This window comes from Oryzias melastigma, linkage group LG12 (genome assembly GCF_002922805.2).
Source record: "Oryzias melastigma strain HK-1 linkage group LG12, ASM292280v2, whole genome shotgun sequence".
In the NCBI taxonomy this organism is placed as follows: Eukaryota; Metazoa; Chordata; class Actinopteri; order Beloniformes; family Adrianichthyidae; genus Oryzias; species Oryzias melastigma.
In genome coordinates this window covers 14008637-14028104 of record NC_050523.1, presented here as the reverse complement: position 1 = coordinate 14028104, position 19468 = coordinate 14008637, and the positions used below count along the sequence as shown (strand labels likewise).

At 37.7% G+C, this 19468-nt stretch overlaps 4 protein-coding genes across 4 annotated transcripts; 2 read left to right on the top strand and 2 right to left on the bottom strand.

The window, feature by feature from the left end:
• Window positions 1-50: 50 nt before the first annotated feature.
• fam136a (family with sequence similarity 136 member A) lies at window positions 51-1379 on the top strand. The gene is made up of 3 exons (XM_024299582.2): window positions 51-343; window positions 437-577; window positions 942-1379. The coding sequence occupies exons 1-3, from the start codon at window positions 257-259 to the stop codon at window positions 1128-1130; spliced, it is 417 nt and encodes a 138-aa protein (XP_024155350.1). The 5' UTR covers window positions 51-256; the 3' UTR covers window positions 1131-1379.
• A 156-nt stretch (window positions 1380-1535) lies between these two features.
• gmcl1 (germ cell-less, spermatogenesis associated) lies at window positions 1536-8378 on the bottom strand. Its single transcript, XM_024299580.2, has 15 exons — window positions 8044-8378; window positions 6654-6828; window positions 6441-6564; window positions 6246-6342; window positions 5326-5423; window positions 5138-5250; window positions 5002-5067; window positions 4752-4836; window positions 4577-4667; window positions 4353-4493; window positions 4180-4249; window positions 4027-4102; window positions 3792-3937; window positions 3492-3579; window positions 1536-3407 (listed from the first exon to the last, which is right to left on the bottom strand). Exons 2-15 carry the CDS (start codon window positions 6824-6826, stop codon window positions 3267-3269), a joined length of 1509 nt encoding a protein of 502 aa, XP_024155348.1. The 5' UTR covers window positions 6827-6828; window positions 8044-8378; the 3' UTR covers window positions 1536-3266.
• An 803-nt stretch (window positions 8379-9181) lies between these two features.
• On the top strand, window positions 9182-14895 carry ggcx (gamma-glutamyl carboxylase). Its single transcript, XM_024299472.2, has 15 exons — window positions 9182-9403; window positions 9602-9802; window positions 10117-10275; window positions 10589-10754; window positions 10827-10905; window positions 10993-11099; window positions 11467-11630; window positions 11724-12019; window positions 12289-12420; window positions 12562-12713; window positions 12785-12954; window positions 13027-13157; window positions 13226-13373; window positions 14027-14228; window positions 14311-14895. The coding sequence occupies exons 1-15, from the start codon at window positions 9379-9381 to the stop codon at window positions 14468-14470; spliced, it is 2292 nt and encodes a 763-aa protein (XP_024155240.1). The 5' UTR covers window positions 9182-9378; the 3' UTR covers window positions 14471-14895.
• A 184-nt stretch (window positions 14896-15079) lies between these two features.
• On the bottom strand, window positions 15080-19040 carry snx24 (sorting nexin 24). Its single transcript, XM_024299473.2, has 7 exons — window positions 18803-19040; window positions 17831-17914; window positions 17100-17204; window positions 16884-16978; window positions 16760-16789; window positions 16544-16602; window positions 15080-16465 (listed from the first exon to the last, which is right to left on the bottom strand). The coding sequence occupies exons 1-7, from the start codon at window positions 18869-18871 to the stop codon at window positions 16395-16397; spliced, it is 513 nt and encodes a 170-aa protein (XP_024155241.1). The 5' UTR covers window positions 18872-19040; the 3' UTR covers window positions 15080-16394.
• Between the last annotated feature and the right edge of the window lie 428 nt (window positions 19041-19468).

Below are 19468 nucleotides of genomic sequence, written 5' to 3'. Positions count from 1 at the left end.
TCATATATTCAATTACATTTTATTGTGAAAGGTAGTTTACATCCTCAGCCTGAGCGGAAGTTTCTGTTGAAAGCACGGAAGACAACCGGAAGTGACGCAACATCTTGTCGTGCTTGAAACATGCTTGAATGGAGGTGACCTTAGTTTTTGTAGGTTCGTAAGGAAACTCGGTGACGCTACACTCACCTGTGTTGTTAATGAACTTTTAGAGTCTCGAAAGACCTTTAGAGTTTTGCAAGTTCACGAACGAGAGAAGATGGCAGAGGCTCATCAGACGCGCGTGCAGAATGTGGTGGAAGAAATGGTTCAGAGTCTGGAGAGGGAGCACATCCGCAAGATGCAGGTTGGTGTCTAAATATCTGTGTAATTCAGATGCGGCCGGCATGATCTGTGCTCTCCTTACTCAATGGGCGGTTTGCTTGTGAACCTGCTGCAGGGACGCATGTTCCAGTGCAGCGCAGACTGCTGTGCTCGCCCCTCAGATTCCATGTCTCAGGTGCATCAGTGCATCGAACGGTGTCACACTCCTCTGGCACAAGCTCAGAGTCTGGTAACCTCCGAGCTGGAGAAGTTTCAGGTGAGACACAAGATTTATTACTATTTAAATTGTGCCATCTGCCAATATCTTATGCTGCTATCGCTATGTGAAATAAGTATAGCTGCAAGGAGATTTTCAGAGGATTAAAAGGACTCGAGTAAATCCAGACAGATTTAAGAAAACAAGTATCATACTACAGCAATTTTCACAGCAATGAGAATTGAAAGGATTTTATATTAGATGTATGATATTGTTGTCACTTGATGTTATCAAATGCTAGTGTATAATTACAAAAAATAGCAATTAGGCAAACAAATAGTTGTTTTTTGTGAATCTACTTATGTAGAAAAATAGAGAAAAAACAGATCATAAACCAATTTTCTAATGTAATATTCTTCTCCAGGATCGTCTCTCTAGATGCACCATGCACTGCAATGACAAAGCCAAAGATCTTTTCGACTCCGGTGCAAAGGAGCCAGCTGTCCGGTCTCTGATGGACCGCTGTGTGGGCAGCTGCGTGGATGACCATATTAACTTGATACCCAGCATCACCAGGAGACTCAAGGAAAATTTGGACTCTATACCACAGTGAGGAGCAGGATAATAGCTGTAGGTAGTTCTAATAGATATCTGGGTTCTGTTGATGAGAATACTGCAGCAAATAGCTTATTGTAGGAGGAATTCAGAGGAGACTGTGAGATTTAGTTAGAATTTAATCCATTTGGTTTGTAGTTAAGGATCCTTTGAAGAATCTTACTGCCATTAAGAGTAATTAAAATCATTTCACAAAGATGATCATGATCTTTCAAAAACATACAATAAACTACTTTTTTTAAAATAATTTGTCCAAAGATTTATTTACCACTTTTCTCTCATCTGCTCCTTCCCTGTTTTTTTGTTGTTGTTTGTTTGTGACAGAACCTCCTTACGGTTTTAGATACTCAAACAAACTTACAATGAATACTCTTCTTTCCGCATGTAAATAACAAGACAAAGATACTTTTCAAATCTTTTGTTTTTTTAATGACAACAAGAAAAGTTCCCTTATTATATAAACTTTTGTACAAGAAAGGCAACACTGTAAGGTGGCAGCCTGAGGAATGGAGTCAAGTTGTACAAGTAGAAAACAGAATACCAGATAATACAGAATCCACAGTAGATTATCAATCATAATATAGTGGATGCAAAAAGCTGTAAAGAGACAACTTTAATTTCTGTGTGTCCGTTTTTTTGTGTAGTTTACATATAAAAGTAACAGAAGAATATTTTTTCTTTTAAATCATTGAGATTTAAACCAGGCTTATTTATTATTCAGATTTCACTGGGGAAGTTGACTGGAAGAAAGTTTCTGATTCTGACAACCATGCCTACAAAAATCCTTTTAGGCGCATCTTTCTTTTTTTTTTTTTTAACAGAGTTGGCATCCAGTCCTCTGACTGGTGACTGCATAAGCAAGGAAAAAAATCTTTACATGAAAGAAAAGCTTTTTTTATACCAAAGTGATATACTTATTTTTTAATGAAGCATTCTCAGAAGCTCAAAAGTGTCGAAGTAACACAGTCATTTCCTGGAAAAAGTGATCAACCGTGTTATAGCACCGTAGCCTGCGTGAGATGGCAGTTTAACCAGCAGATGGAGATAATGCTTTGATGCAAAAAAAACAGACAAATTTCCAACATATCCTTAAAAATTCATGTAAAAAATTAAATAACGGGAAAATAAAAACAATTTTTTTTACATGAAAACAGTTGTCAAAAAATCCACTGAGTTGCTGAATGAATTTACTTCTGGTAAATTCTTACAATTTTAAAAAAAATATGAAGAAACAAATGAAAAATTTAACAAATAAATCAATACAATAAGCAAAGCTATAACTATTCCGTTAGAATTCAGTCTGTCTGAGCCAATATGAACAAACTCAAAGGTTTGAGACACTAAACAAACATGAACACCGACAGGATGATCCACACTGGAGAAAGCTTTTGGGAATCAGGAATTGTTCACTGATTTGGAAGCTGAATCTAAAAGTTGTGTTCAGGAAGTGGACACCCAAAATAAAGCTGATCTCCTGTTAGAATAAAAATTCCTATGACGTAGATTTACTCAGAAACTAGATAAAAAATAAAGTTTAACTTCATTATAGGATTTTATATACATAAAATATGTTTGAAAGCTAAAAATAAGAAGATGCATTTTAATAGTTTTCCATGCTTAATCTTTGTTTTGTCCCTTTTTACCAAAGCAGGTCTGTTGGTATTTGCATGACAGCAAGGTTGAAATTTCAAATTTGAAATCAAGCTACAAGTTACAGATTAAATTTGTCTTTGTAACAGAAAGTCTGAGCATTTATGGGGTTAGAAACCTGACAAATTTTCATGTTCACTCCATACACAAAAAGTTTCCAAATGAAACTGAATCCTGAGTGGCTTTATGAAACTAAAATGGACCTTGAAAGAAAAAAAGCCTAATTAAGCTGCTGAAAATACATTTTTTTCTAAGTTCTGTACATCATCCCACTGAAGACAGTTGTAGGGAAATAACAAAATGAAAATATTAACCCTTGAACTGCATTAAGTTAGTCTCCAAATGCACCAAACACAGGCAAAACAACATTTTTCATTGAAGGCCTCACAGAGCCATGTAAAATATAGACGATAAGTCCAAAGTCAGAGTGGTGTTAAACGTTCAGTTGAATAGTTCATACAAGTGAAGAATAGTGCAGTAAATATCAAGACCCACTGTGAATGGTGCTTTCTTGTTCGGAAGGATCTGCACGTTGGTCTGAATGGGGTGACGTATACAGAAAGTTACAGCACACGTAGAGAGGGAATGACAGTAACCGGCTGTCGAGGTTCATGATGGCATATTCCTGAGGAAGTGAGGGATTCAAAAGATAGAAAAAAGTCACATTTTTGAGAAAAAGCAAAAGGCAGTTTGATGGATTTCCACTGACCTGATCCTTTTCTAAGGTAAGGCGTTGATAACCTGTTGAGCGACTGCAGACCAGCTTCCCCCGGCTGTCAAAGGAGGCAAGACGTAACCTATGAAAGTAAAAAATCTTATTTAATCTATTTAATCACATTTAATTACAAAATTTAAAAAATTTATTTAAATGTAACACTTATTTTTTTCTTTTTTGAGCTTCACGAACAAACATTTACCACCCTCCCAAATAAGAACTTCAAATGGTTGCCACGGTGACCTCCTCAGCCGCCCAAAACACACCAAAAGGTTCTGTGACTCCGTCTCTCACCTGTATGCCAAATGTCTCCTTGGTTGTAGACTTACAGCACCCCCACACGGCTGACTCAAGGTGTTCCTTTTAAAGACTATGAAGCGGTTTGTGTACGTCACCAGGAGGTCAAAGCCGAAGTTGAAGCCCGTCCATCGCCAGCAGTACTAAGGAGACATTACTGTTGTTATTTTTAGGCAAAAATGTAGCAAACCAAAGAAATTGTTTGAGAAGAAGGAAGATTATTTTGACTCACGTCACCATCTTTACTCAGCTTCCTCCCACACCTCATACTGTTGAGCTCAAACTCATCTTTGTTCGCCTCCTGAGGCCTAAATTTACAAAGATGACTTTATTTTAACAGAAGAACATGATTAACCTGCATCAAAATGGCTGAATGAAATCTCACCCGTTATCATTTTCAAACTCTGTCCGGAGCATGGCAAACCACTGGTTTTTGTACATTGCTGTCAGCCATTCTATAAATATACAACAAATGGTACTATAACACATATATATCAGTACTATAGTGAAAAAGGAAAATAAGTCTAGAAAAAGCAGGCAGTCTGAACTGCATCATACCATGAGGCAAAATGTTGTCTCTCTCCAGAATACGTGCAGACGCCAGATCGTTGATGATGTACTGCAGACGCACGAGCTTGAACACGGAGCGAAAAGGTGCGCCGTCCTCCGTGTTCAAGAATGGCTCCTTCTCACTCAAGTCTATAGATGACAACGAATTAAAAGCTTACAGCTTAATGAAATGTTTGCAAACAAGTACAATTAGAGGACGCGACTGGTGTTACCTGTCCTGCGTTTGCAGAGCCAGGCGTCAGCATCTGCCAGGAGCTGTTTGATTGGGCCGTCCCAGGACGGATTGAGCTGCAGAAACATCCACTGTGACAAAAAAGTAAATAAAAAACAATATATTAAATAAAGGCTTATGTGTTCAACCTATGAGAGACTCCTGTGCATCTCTACCTTTTTCAGAGCAGTATATACATCCATCTCCACCTGCATGACAAACAGGTCAGAAGACTGAATGAGCTGCTCCATCACCTCAGCCCTGCAAATACACAAGATCGAGAACACAGATCAGAAAAAGAAGGCTCATATTCACCACAAGGCAAAGTAAACACATTCGAAAAAAATAAACAGATTTGTTTTATTGATATTTAAACACAAAAAAACACAAAAAGGCGAAATTTTAGGTTTAAAGAATCATAATTACCCAAGTTCTTTCATCAGGTCAACATTTTGGTGAGTCATCAGGTTGTTGAGAAGCCATTCCAGACACCTACAGCAGAGAAACACTCTTAAGTTGTGGGCTGATTAAAAACACCAGTTAATCACGACTAAAATGTTACTTTTTCATGACCGAATCCAGTCCGTAGATGCTAGCGCAATGGTAGTAGCCACACACAGTTTTTGCGCTGATGTTTTCCTTCATAGTTTCTCCGCACTGCTGAATTAAACCGTCCTGCGAAGAATGACATTTAAGAAAACTCAAACGACCATTCCACACAAACACGCCGACTTCCTGTTATATACCGACCAGCTGCAGCATGCAAGCCCCCGCCAGAACACTGATGACCCTACTGGGCTTGATCAGGACGTCGTCCCGGTACAGAGAGCCAAAAACAACTTGGAGAGCTGCATTGACAAAAGACAATACATCATAAAAAAAACAGTATAACTTTATATAAATTGAAATAAATACAAATTCAAAAAGTATAAACCGATCTTTCCTCTTCTTAGATTTCCAATAAATTGTAGACAAAATTTTCAGTTGTTGATGACGAAAATATAATAACATGTGGCATCATTCAAGTAAGTGAAAGAAAAGCTGATTTCTTTCTTGTTTTCTTGCGATTTTATCCTAGTACATGTATTTAAAAATTAAAATGCACATGTTCTTATGCACCTGTGTGATCATGCATATGTATGTATATATAAAGATGTTTTCGTATACCTAAAATAACACAAATCTACAGTAGTGATTGACTATTACTAATTTTTAGATCTATAATATTCGTGATGATAATAAAATGTATACTTATTCTGGTCAAATACTTGTGAAAAAACACCATGATGTTTTATGAAAATGAATACATCATACTTTGATAATCTGATGTATTTATGACTATAAAATTTGTATCATTAATAAATATTATGATAATTACAGTATTATTTTTTTAAAGATGTATATTATAATGACCAAAAATCAAACATCACTTATTGTAAAAAGTGAATTCAGGGTAGGAAGAGTTTCTTCTTTCTTTCTTTCTTTCGTGTGTCAGGTAAAAATTTAATGTTCATTTAAAACCTAGACTTTATAATCTAAATAATAATTGTAAAATAACATTTAAATGTGTCCACATATATGTGTTCATAAATATGTGTAAATCTGATTTTTTTTTTTTCAATATCAAATTGATCAATTAAAGACTTGGTTCAACATTTTGCACCTCTTACCTTCAGTGTCGATGTTCTGATCTGGGATCTCCAAATTGATTTCCATCATGTTGGACTCTTTCCAGGAACCGCTGAACATGCTGGAGAAATATCCAGACTGCAAACGCGACATTAGAATTACACACAAAAAAAGAAGAAGCATTATTTAGGAACAATCATACACTACAATTCTGTCTTTTCCTTGTCTTCTTTCACCTGGCAGAGGTAGACTTTGTGGAGGTTCCACTCTTGTCCCAGAGCACAAATACGAATGTCGCTGTTTTCTCCATTTAGAAACAAAGTCTGGTAAATGTATCTTGAAGTACTTTTTAATTTCTTCCTATTCAACATAAACAAAGAAGATGTCAGAGTATATCTTCATAGCTGAAAGATCATCAAGACAGAATGGAGTTTATTAAGTGGACTTGCCTGCGAGGTGTCTCTAGTATAGAATCATCATCCTCTTGTTCACTTTCACAGTCACAAGGAGCATTTCGTTTCCTCTTATTACACTCACAACCACTCCTGTGGCTGCTACTTGTACCCTCGTCAGCATCTGGTTCTTCAGAAGGGGCCTGAAACCTGCTACTCAGGCTTCCCATGTCTAAAAAAGAGACAGAAACGGCTCAGTTTTACTCTTCTTTATAACAAAGCTGAGTGACACTCTAACATTTGAGACTGTTGTCTCAAGAAACTATGTAGGATAAAGTATTTAAATCATACAAAAAAATCCTGCCAACTTGTCTGATTAGAGGGTTGGTCTAGCAAATCAGTCACATTAAGATAAATTAAGCACTTTAAATGCATTTTGAAAAGGATTCTTAAAGACAAATAATTGCCATTTCCCTCCACAATCTTTTGATGGCAGAGGTTGTCTGTGCAGTTTAACACTAATTGCTGTACCCATTAGATAAAAACAACAAAAATGAGAGACTACATTCAAGTCTACAGCATCCACCCTTTTCATTATTCTAAAACTATTCACTGACACATTTGTATCTTCTGGAATAGATTCAGTTTGAATGTGACAGACAGCATCTAAATTTAACTCTTTAAAGCACAGCTGACCCAAGGGGATAAGGCAAGTCATTAGTCTCAGTTTAGTCAAGCAGTTCTTTACTGTTTGACAAATATAATGATTTTCATTTTTGACAGCTTCCCCTCATCATTTTACAGACTCAATAAAACACATTAACCAAAAATGCTTTGACACATAATACCATGTTAATGAAGAAGAATGAGAAAGAATTTCACTTAAAAAAATAGCAAAAGCAAGTTGAAAAATTCTACATTGAATTATTCTGTTTACTGTGTGAATAATCATGTCTTTCCTTTAAATTGTCATCTGTCTGTAGCTTGAAATGATGCTAACAGTATGTAGACTGTTTCTAAACTCACATGCTCTAGGTTCAGAAACAAACACTAAACATACAAATAGTTTGAACTTTGTGAGTTTTTTTTTTTTTTTTTTTTTTTTTACAAGCAACTTAAAAAAATAATCAATATCAATACTCCGTTGCCTTGTTCAAATCCAGTATACCGGTACATGTAACAAGGTTTCTTACCCTTGTCCAATTAATACAAAATATGTACCCAAAATAGAAATAAAAAAAACAAACAAAGTTGGGTAACATCCCATCCTAAATCAGATCTAATACTCCAACATTCACTTGGGATCTTACAACACAGCGTAATTAAAGTTTCAAGATGAGACACACATGCACTCAGGAGTCTGTGGTAATGGATCTGACATTAATTTATTGCCATGCCAACCAGATGAACAGCGTGCTTACGAAAAGCGGTACTTTGGATAACTTACCAGGGGGTTATCGTTGAGAGATACTAGGTTTAGGTGAACGGCTGACCCAGCTGATTATCTCTGACAAACGTTGACGAGGCAGCTGAGACAGAAGCTAACCTTGCAGCTAGCTTAGCTTCCAAATTCACAAACTCGTTTTTAAAAAGCACATCCGGTTTCCCATATTAGTCATCACACCAAGCATGTCTCTAACCATTAAAGCTAACTTTGGGTCTAGTAACTTACTTTTTAAATTACAAAAACACGAATTTAGGAACAACAGATGATGGGTTATGCTCTGAAGATATGTGGCAGCTTTTGTTATTCTTCTTCTCTCAATGGTTCCTAGCAACATAGCTTGCTTTGAGAGAAAAATATGGCAGTCTGACTTTATGTCGCCCCCTGGTGGTCGGAGACTTGACTAACTCGGACCACTTTACTAAAAATGTTGAACCCAACTAGATTCTACTTTATTGTAGCAATATCAAACTTTTTAAAATTAACATATAACGTTATATTAACATTTATTGATATACAATTTTAACAAATGCATTCAACATTGAATAGTAGGTTTTTCATATTAAATTTTTTAAAGCATTTTCAAACTGCAACCCTACACTACATATTCTTGCAATTGTAAAAAAAAAAACATTTTAAAATTATGCGTTCAAACTGTAAATTGAGCTACCTTACATTGTATTTTAATACACTTAAAATGTTAATCAATCACTACTGTTCCTTTATAAATACATCACATGTTTAACCCATTAACATTGTTATGTATTTCTATTGCTCATTTATATTTAAATTGTTTTCTTTTTAGTTCTTTATGATATTGCTATATACTTTTAATTCTCATTCATGTTTACATATGTTTATGCTGTTTATTTCACTTTGTTTTTATGGAGAATTAATATGCCACCTGTAAATGGACTACAAATACCAGTCTTTTGGCTAACTAATATGCAATTTCCCAGTCAAATAAACTACTAAATAAAAAAACAAACACCCTGTATACAGGGACAACGTTTTTTTTTAACCACGGCAAAAGACATTAATAAAAATATATATTAGTTAACAAGCAAGCTGTCACAGCTTTCAGGAAGTGACGCATGGGATCCTGAAAGGAACCAGCCAATCAGCATTGAGAATTCTGTTCACAACATTCCTTTCTGTCCAGAACCGCCTCCCCCTCCTCTCTGCCCGACTCACTAACCTGCATGGGGGACTGTCTATGTGTGGAGGTGACACGTAAACTCTGTCCGTATCTCGGGCCACGCAGGATTCTGGCATTTTGGGGCAGGGAGAAAGGAGAAAACCGCCCCCTACCGAACCAAAAGTTAGCTTTTTAGAAGTATGGAGGCGAGAGACGCTACGGCAGGTGAGTTAATGCTAGCAGTGACGTGCTTTTTTAACCAGCTAGAATAGTTGTTATCTAAACCACAGTCTAGCCACCCAAAACAGCATCTAAACATTTTTAAATCGTGCAATGTTACTAGATTCTTCATTTTAAGATAATTTAAGATCAATTCAGACAGTCTTCCTTGTTTTGAAGTGTCTACTCTTTCATGATCCATAGGTGCATTTGTTAGCAGAAGTGGGAAAGAGCAAACAGCAAAGAAGGATGGAGCTCCCAGAACAAATACACCCCCAACTCAGAGCAGGATGGAGCGGATCTTTGGGTTCAAGGCAGAGGACCTGAGCTCCTGGCAGAACCTGGTGGTCCTCCTGAACAGACCCACTGATCCTGCATCTCTGGGCATCTTCCGCTTTTTATTTGGTAACTTCATGCCCCTTAAACAGGGGTATTGTATGGTTTTTGCAAAATTCAGTGTTTCCACACATTGGACTGTCCATCGTGTTAGTCGTTTTTCCGTTATAGTAAAATAAACTTACCATGCCTCAATCCAAATGGTATTTTTTAAAATCAACTATCGATTTATATAATTTTTTAATTATTTTTAATGGTATTGATGAATTTGATTAATAACTTGTCAGATTGATCTGATTAGATTGTAGGACTATACGTTGATTGATCGTATAACACTCTTTGATGCTAAGTAGATCTTACTTTTACCATGGTGGTTTATGCAGGTTTGCTGATGGCCATTGATGTGACACAGGAACGAGGTCTGAGCCACCTGGACTATAAATATTTGGATGGAGCCCCTGTGTGTCGCTTTCCTCTTTTCAACTTCTTGCAGCCACTTCCACTAGACTGGATGTATTTGCTGTATCTAGTCATGTTCCTCGGTAAGTCCTGAACATTCAGGGGTCACATTAAATCAATTAGAGAAGCTTGTTTTTGAGTGCAACATCTAAACAATCTTGACTTCCATAGCAGAAACTAGTGCCACAAATTTTCTTTTTTTCCCTCACAGCCAACTATTTCAGTCAAGTCTTTCTTAAAAAGAGTTTCATAAGATCACGACAAGTCTATATCGAAATAATAGCATTTGCATACATTTGTTTTTTGATTAGTAAATGGACATTTTTATCAACTGGTTAAAACACATTTACGAAACGAGAATAACACGGAATCAATAGTCTGTTTTTCTAAATGCAGGGGCAGTGGGGATCATGCTTGGCTGTTTCTACCGCCTTTCTTGCCTCCTGTTTATCTCCACCTACTGGTACGTCTTCTTTTTGGATAAAACGGCCTGGAACAATCACTCGTACCTCTATGGTCTCATCGGATTCCAGCTCACACTCATGGACGGCAACCGATACTGGTGAAGTGATGCCTGTGGGTTTGTGCACGGTTTGCCACTCTTCTGTCATTTAACAGCTGCATGTTCTCGCAGGTCAGTGGACGGGCTGCGAAGGCCGTCCATAAGAAACGCTCACGTGCCTCTTTGGAATTACACCCTTCTGAGGACACAGGTTTGTACCTGCCTTCCAGAGCTTGTCTTAAGTGGAGTGGCTCAGAGTGAGAATGACCTGTTGGTGTTTATGTTACTCTTCCCTCAGATATTTATTGTGTATTTTATCGCTGGAATCAAAAAGCTGGATGCAGACTGGGTGGAGGGATACTCGATGTCATACTTAGCACACCACTGGCTCTTTGATCCATTCAAGTGAGTGCTCTGTTAGCATCAATAAAGTCCCATCTTTTTATTTTTATTTTCCCCATGTGGTCTTTTAATTATGATTATGCTGCTTTTTAGCTGAAATGAAAAAAAAATCTGTTGTTTTCTAGGATATAGTTTCTGCAGAAAGGCAGGAGCTCATTAGAAATTCACCTCAGAGCTATGCGTGGGATTATTTTGTGTCCCAAATAAAGCTCTTTTTCAAACTGAAATTTGAATAAAACACTCAGAAATGCTATTCTCTAAGCTTAATTTTCTCCTCTATCACTAGAAAAAGGCCACAGGAACATGTTAAAAACACGATTTTCATTGGAGTGGATCTTTACTAACTGGGATTATGTATTTTTTTTCCTAGAGTGATTCTTCCTGTGGAGTTGGTCAGTCTGCTGATCATCCACGGAGGGGGTCTTGTTCTAGATCTGACTGCTGGCTATCTCCTCTTTTTTGACGCAACACGGCCTTACGCATTTTTTTTCGTCTCGTACTTCCACTGTATGAACTCTCAGCTCTTCAGCATCGGTTTGTGAGCCACTTCGCTTCCCCACCTGCACATTTATGGGTCTCCACTGCTGTTCTTTCACCTGAATCTAACTGATTCTGACTCCTCCTTAGGGATGTTCTCCTACACCATGCTGGCCACCAGCCCTCTCTTCTGCTACCCCGATTGGCCGAGAAGATTCTTCGCTGGCTTCCCATCGTTTCTCAGTTCCGTCCTGCCCCTGACCTCAGCAGAGTCTCAGCCCAGCACCTCCTGTGTTTACAAGGAGGTCCAAAGCGCTGAAGGGCAGGAGACTCCAACTGCTGCCAAAGCCTTCAAACTGAGACTCAAGCACAAGTTGGCAGCCATTTTCACTATTGTCTACATCGCTGAACAGTTTTTCCTGCCTTACTCCCACTTCATCACAAAGGTAAATCTTTCTCACGTTTTAAAAAATGCTCCTAAAAACTTCCTTTTTTCTCTATAGAGGGGTTGTACGTTGAGGTTATCAAATGTCTTTTGAACCCTCAGAGCTCACCAAGCAACAGTTACTCAATTAGTCAACAATCATTGCTGCACAACAAACAGCAGCTCAGACCAGTGTCATCAATAGGGGGGATGAATCATTTACAAAAACATAGCCTCCCATCGGGTTTCCCAATAACTTTAACAGTAAAAATTGGATTTTATTTTTTTTAGGGTTACAACAACTGGACCAACGGCTTGTATGGATACTCATGGGACATGATGGTTCACTCCCGCACCCATCAGCACGTGAAGATCACCTACAGGGATGGAAACACGGGTGAAATTGGATATCTGAACCCAGGGGTGATTTTACCTCCTATTGTACTCTAATATTAACAGAGACGACATCAGTGTGTTGCAAAACATCCTGCTGAAAAAACACCAACTCTGATCATTTTTTTTCTCTTCTGCTGACTTACAAACTTTCCTGCCTTCTCATCACAGGTTTTCACTCAGAGTCGACGCTGGAAAGATCATGGAGACATGCTGAAGCAGTACGCTACATGTTTGAATGAGTTACTGCCGCGCTACAACATCTCTGATCCAGAAATCTATTTTGACATCTGGGTGTCGATCAACGAGCGCTTTCAACAAAGGTAGGAGAACATTTTAGATCAGTCTGTTTAATATATGGGGGATTGTAGTTGCTGATTTCCTCCTCCTTCAGGATCTTTGATCCTCGTGTGGACGTCGTAAAGGCCGATTGGTCACCTTTCCGGCCAAATCCGTGGCTCATGCCTCTGTTGGTGGACCTGTCACCCTGGAGGACCAAATTCCAGGAGATCGAGAGCAGTTTGGACAACCAAACAGAGATAGTTTTCATTGCGGATTTCCCAGGTTGCACATTTCCTTTAATCTTTTGTTTAGCATACAGTGATATGAACCAACTAACAATACATCCACTCTCAGGTCTCCACCTGGAAAACTTTGTGAGTGAAGACCTGGGCAACACCAGCATCCACATGCTACAAGGGAAAGTGATTGTTGAGGTTGTGGAGGAGAAAAAGAACTACACCTTGCAGCCGAATGAGCAGATAAATGTACGTTAAATTAGTCTCCAAATAATGTTCTTACAGTTTGATCACACCAGGAGCTCATTTGTGTGCAGGTTCCTGCTGGAGCTTACCACAAAGTCTACACGGTGTCCGAGGAGCCGTCCTGTTACATGTACGTCTACGTCAACACCACTGAGGCGGCGCTGCAGGACAATTTCACCAAGCTGTTTGAAATCCAAGAGCGCATCCGCAACGGAACAGGTGAAGCTCAAAACTGAGCTAGGTTCAGGTTTAGAATAGTGCTGCTACAAACAATTATTTTGAAAGTTGACTAATCACTGATTTTGTTTTCCGATTAGTCGACTTATCGGGTCATGCGCAAACTGGATGTAAAGTGCACATCTTATTCATTATTAACTTTAACTATAAAATTGATATAAAGCACTAACTGGGATAATGCTTGTGTGAATGCGGTAAGTTGAATTTGGCAGCTGAAGATGCTGAAATGGATATCTGAAAACGCTGAAGCTGATTGTCAGCTAAAATATGAGTTAAATGCCAAACTGAAAAACGCCTAAGTTAGCCAAAACAGCTAGCATGCAGCTGAAACATTAGCTAAACTCCAAAATAGCCTAAAAACAACAAAAGCCTAAATTAGCCAAAATAGCTAGCATGCAGCTGAAATATTAGCTGAACTCCAAAAACTCCCAAAATATTCCACTATCATATTACTATCAAACTATCATGTTGCCATTATAGCTCTGAACTTTTCTACACTCTGACTCCAAATAATATGAAGTAACAGATTTTTAATTTTAATTTTTCATAACATTTTTTTTATAAAAACACATATCTAAACAGTCTAAAACGGTGTCAGTTTTTTCCCTCCTATATTGACCATTCTACACCAACAGAAACGGAGCCTCTTCCTCCTGAGCTGCAGCCTCTGTTGGTCGCGGACTCTGAAGACGCAGAGGTCAACGCCACTGACCCGATCGTGCAGCTCTTCCTGAAGAGGCAGCGCCGCATGAAGGAGGTGAAAAAGCGCAGAGAGGCTGGGCTGCTCGAGCGGCTGGAACGCTTTGCTGTTAAAAAGTACTACACGATTCGAAGGGGGTGAGTCTTCCTCGACGGCCCAACTTCCTGTTCGAAACTTCAGGAAGTGAATTGAAACGACCTCTGTTCACATCTGTGGCAGATTCCTTATGATGGCCATCGCCGTGCGAAACCTCGCCGTGGGCCTGCCTCCTCTGGACCAGCTCAGAAGAGAAGTTGCCTTTGCAAATATGAAAGGACCTCAGGAAGAAGCCAATCAGAATGATCCGCTCAAGGATGAAGTTGGTCATGGGGAGCTTTGAAGTTTTAGAGTCAGCCATTACAAAATGGCGAGCAGACAGCAGATGGCGAGTCACACAACCAGTCAGTTGGGACAAGAGGGTTCTCAATTTCAGTTTTGTAAATCCTCAAAGACTTTTTTGCTTCACGTTTGAATCAGAAAATCCTGCAGAAGACTGTTACAGAACTGAATTCCAAACCTGCAGTTTCAAGACACGAGGATCCATTAAAGCAAAGATGAGAATTCAGAAAATAACACGAGAGAGAGATGGTTTTTCACAACGTGGAACGACTCAAACAACCTTACGCCAAACAGGTGTACTGGATTTTTTAAAATAGTTTTTTTTATTTCATTTAAATGACATTTAAATCAGCTCCCCTGTCAGCAGCCGTTTTTCTAATAATGTCAAATAATTTAATAAAAAGTTGCAACTTTTGAGTTGGACAAGTCAAGAATTTTATTTGTTGTTTTACAAAACATTTACACTAAAAGTGCTACAGAAGAATTCAAGTGTTCTCTGTAGTTTGGCATACAGCACACAAAAACACACACTTCTATAGTCAGAGCACAATTTTACCACAAAAGAAACACAATTTAAAGAAACTTTAGCAAAAGTCACGATTGCTTTTAGTCGAGGTTATTAGTTCAGATTCTTTATTTGTGTCATAAATTTCAAAGAGTACGTTGATTAGTGAAAATTGTACAGAAAAACACACGCAACACAATAATCTACAGAATGAGTTGTCACAGAAAACAAGAACTAGTTTTCCTTTATATTGCACATCATTTTAAAGTCTGAGTAATCTCTTTTTGTGATGATAGCAGAAGTGACAACATCTTCTGTGTAAAGTCAGTGTAAATGTAGATGCTGGTCTGCAGAAACTCTAATGAACACTGAAGCTTATGTTTCAAAGAGAAGTGCTCCTTCATTAGCAGAACACAAGCCTGCTGGGATTCTGAGTAACTTTGAGTGTCAAGTCTCCAGTCTTTGATCCAGTAACTTTTATTCTGAGCTAAAATTTTAATTGTGCCATCTTTTTTTATATATTTTTACAGACTAAGAAAGAAACATGCCTGTGCAAAAGTCACAGATCAAAAAACAACATGGTTAAGTCATAAAGCACTCATTTTCACTCACACAGAATACTTTCCCTTTTAGTGAAACCCTCTATTTTTGTTCTGCAAACAAAAATAGGGTGGGTCAGAGCCCAATAAAGTTGGCTATTTGCCCTGTGTCCTTCCATTTAAACATTTGAATATGCAGCACTTTGTTTCACAAGTCATTTGCTGGTACAAAACTGATAGGATCAATGGTGTAACAATCAATTTTAAATGAAAGAAAAGCTGCTACAGTAACAGATCGCCATCACAAAGGTAGCTTTTTACAACTTGCTAGAAGAGTAAGATCCACGTCCAAACTTAAAGCACAATGTCTGCAATCCCTTAAAAAGGCATCTGTGTTGCTCTGATCTGTTTATTCTGCTGGTGACATTTGCCAAAAACTCAAGCACCCTTTATGGTGGCTCTAAAAGGCGTGGCACCTCAGTTAGCAATCTTTGCCTCCTGCAGAATTGCAGGAAGAAGAACGTGATCCATCATCTATGGAAAAACAACATCAACTCTGGCTTTTACTGCAGTACATGCTGGTTGTGATCAGCCTTTTGAGAACTATATTTACTGTTCCTGTTCGCCTTCTTATAAATGATTATAGAGTTTTCATTTCTGTTCCCAACATTATTGATCTGTAGAAGTCATTTGTAAAACTGTTTCACAACAAGCTGGTTTTTGTAGTCGATTCCCTTTAAAGTTAAACTTGGTAGTAGAGTGGAGTGTTGTTCAGTTAGTGTTAGAAAGTGTCAACAAAAAAAGAATAAGTAGGAGGTTGTGATTGATAAAGGCAGGTTCAGGGTGTCTTAGTTGTGTGACATCAGTTTATGGCCCCTTTTCTACCTCGGCTGCAGATCTGGGTAGAAAATGCCATGGATCACACCTTCAATCACAACGTTGGAGAATGCATCTGTAAAAATAAACAGAAAAGTTTGCTCAAAGATGTACTAGATAAAAAAAAGATGCAGATTGGGGAGCGTGATCGTACCGTGAGGCAGCAGGTAGGGGTCTCTCAGAAACAGCATGACCGGCTGATGAGAAAGTTTACTAAAAAAGAAGAACAACAATAAAAGATTTTAGGATGCTAGACATTTCCACATGAAGGATTTAAAGTTCAAGAGTGGAAAAAACAGTGTTTAACTGGCTTAAGTTCAAACATGTGACCGACTGGGTTTTATAAACAAAGACACTTAAAATAACTCACCTTGATTCCACAGATTCTGTATCGAAGGACCTTTAATGACAAATAAAACACCAAATAAATACATCTTTTTCCAAACATAAACAGCAACAAATCCCTTTTAAGTAAACCAGCAGTTTTTACTCACCCACAGCTTTCTGTTTTTGGCACAGAAGGAAAATGGCGGATGTTTAGGAAGTCCAGGAATATCTTCGGAAGAGCCTCATTTTCCATAATTATAGTCTGGAAAAAAACAAAGGGGAAATTTCAGTGTGCAGTTGAACCAAACTATATTTCTTCAATAGCTTCCGGATTTGTTTTTGGTAAGAAAACAAAGTCTTCAGTCACAAGTGGAGCCAAGTACCTGTAGATAGAGCTCCAGGCCTTGCCTCCTTTGTTCCAGGACTTTGGGAACCCAGTTTCTGACGTGTTTTGATGGGATTTCTGGTGGTTTTATGCTCCTCTTAAGCTAGAAAATTTGCTCAATGTTACAAACTGAACACCACATAGACTTTAAAAGCATTACTAACTAAATTTAGAAGCTTTCATTAAATAAATTAAAGTAAAATGGTTATAAAACAACGGAGTAAAGAAGTCTTTGGTCAGCTGTTTCAAAGATTGTATTTCCTTGCACGAATCTAAAAAAAAATTAAGTATACAAAATCACTATGAGAGAAATGCATTGTCTGCTCATAAAACATTAACAGACAAGGATTAAAAACTTGAGTATTGCCACCCGAAGGGAAAAATCTGTGACTTAAAATACTGCAGTTTTAAGGCCATCAGTGAAGTTTTACTTATTTTAGGACAAATAACTAGTACAAAGTATACTGGAACAAAGTATGAACAGCTGAGCAGTAAGGTGACAGAAAGAGGAACTTCTTTGTTAACCTACAGCAATCAGCACATCCTGTGCGGTGATCGAGGTTAACCTCTGTGAAGCACATGAATTCCTTCATGACCTGCAGTGATTTTACTATGCAAGAAAACTTAAGTCACTGTTTTGCAAAATAAATATTAGTTATCTAAATCTACATGTGCATTGAAAAAAAAATCATATCAGTGGAGCAAAAGGAGTTTTATAATTGTGCTCACCATTTTGTGCAATGCATGGAATTCACTGTAGCGTTTCTCAATGCTGTATAGTCTGCCATTCATCAGCACATCAATTTTAAAGACCTAAAAAAAAGAGAAGAAGTCAGAGAGTGGCTGTCAATGCAGGTGTCTGCTCCGATCAGAGGAAACATCTGGCTATAGTTCTGTGATCTGTCGGAGTTCCTGTGGATGCCACTTCCATCACTATTCTGGAGGCTTTCGCAAAGCTTCGATGACACGCCAGTAACTTCCAGCCTTAAGCAAAGCAGGAAATGAGTGACGGTCAGTGACGCTCCTGAAGAGGGAACCTAAACGCCTGACTAGACATCCGCAGTGAGGAAGCGAACTGTACGTCAACATTTTCAAAATAAATGTAACTTTATAGTTTATAAAGCTGAGACAGATGATAGCTTTGACAGCTTTTTTGTAAGTAGAAAATCGTGTGTAAAAATGTCTGATCTGAGCTATTGATTTAAAGACATTCTGAGTGGTGTTGTTGAATTTAGTTTGAGCAATATATTATTTAGCTAACAAAATCATGAGATTTATCCCCCCCAAAAATTGCGAGGTTAGCTTAAATATCATAATCATTGAAACCCAACAGAATGTTTTTGAATGTCAGAAAGAAATGGGGATACATTTAAGTTATTATATGAGTTATGCTAAGATTTTAATAATAAACACACATGATAAATGGACGTAAATTGAAGCTACTTTCGTGTATTTAATGATTGTTTCTGTTTACAGGGGAAAACAAGCTATTCAGGGAAAATAGTGAACTTCTAACTGTCTATTCGTTAGTTTTTATTAATAGTTTGTGAGTAATAGAGTAAAAGTTAAAAATAAAAATAAAACAAAGGCAGATATTAAAAGTGTTAAGCCCTTGAATACACACAGATATAAGACTGTAAAAATTCGTGACAACAACTTAGCATCGGACGAACACACAGAGGTTGTTGGTGCCTAGCTTACCGTGTATCCCTTTTCTATCGAGTTGTTTTCTGAGCGAAACGACGGAATCGACACTCGAACAGGATGCATCTTTGCTCGGACAAGACTGGATCAGTAACAATACACACAGACACACACACACAGCAGCACAAGAACGCGCAAAGACGAACACAAACACACTGCTGGTGGTAGGTTCAGTTGAGTTTGATAAAAATCACAGTTTTCGAAGAAAGTGAAGCAGAGCTCACGGACGCCCCCTGGCGGCGCGGATGACGAATATCACTATGTCTCACAATTTGAATTTTTAAATTAAATGTGTGGATTTATTTCTTATTTCATATAAATAGAATAATATATTTATATTATTTAGTCTTCTTGACACAATTACAAAAAAGTTTAATTAATCACATTCAATTTATAGGTCGAAAACACTGATGTAATAGTGTATCATATGTTTTACCTTATGTTTGTTTAAAAAAATAAAAAAATATATTTATAGTAATTTGATGTTGGGAGCTACATTTTTTTATGACACTTGCAGTCTACAGATAATGTTTTGCAGCTATCGATTGTGGTCAGAAGACTCAAAGACTTTTGATCTTAATTAATTTCTTCTCCTTTGTGAAAAAAAATAATTTTAATACATAAATAATTTTTAACACTTTCTATAGAAATATTGCTAAAATA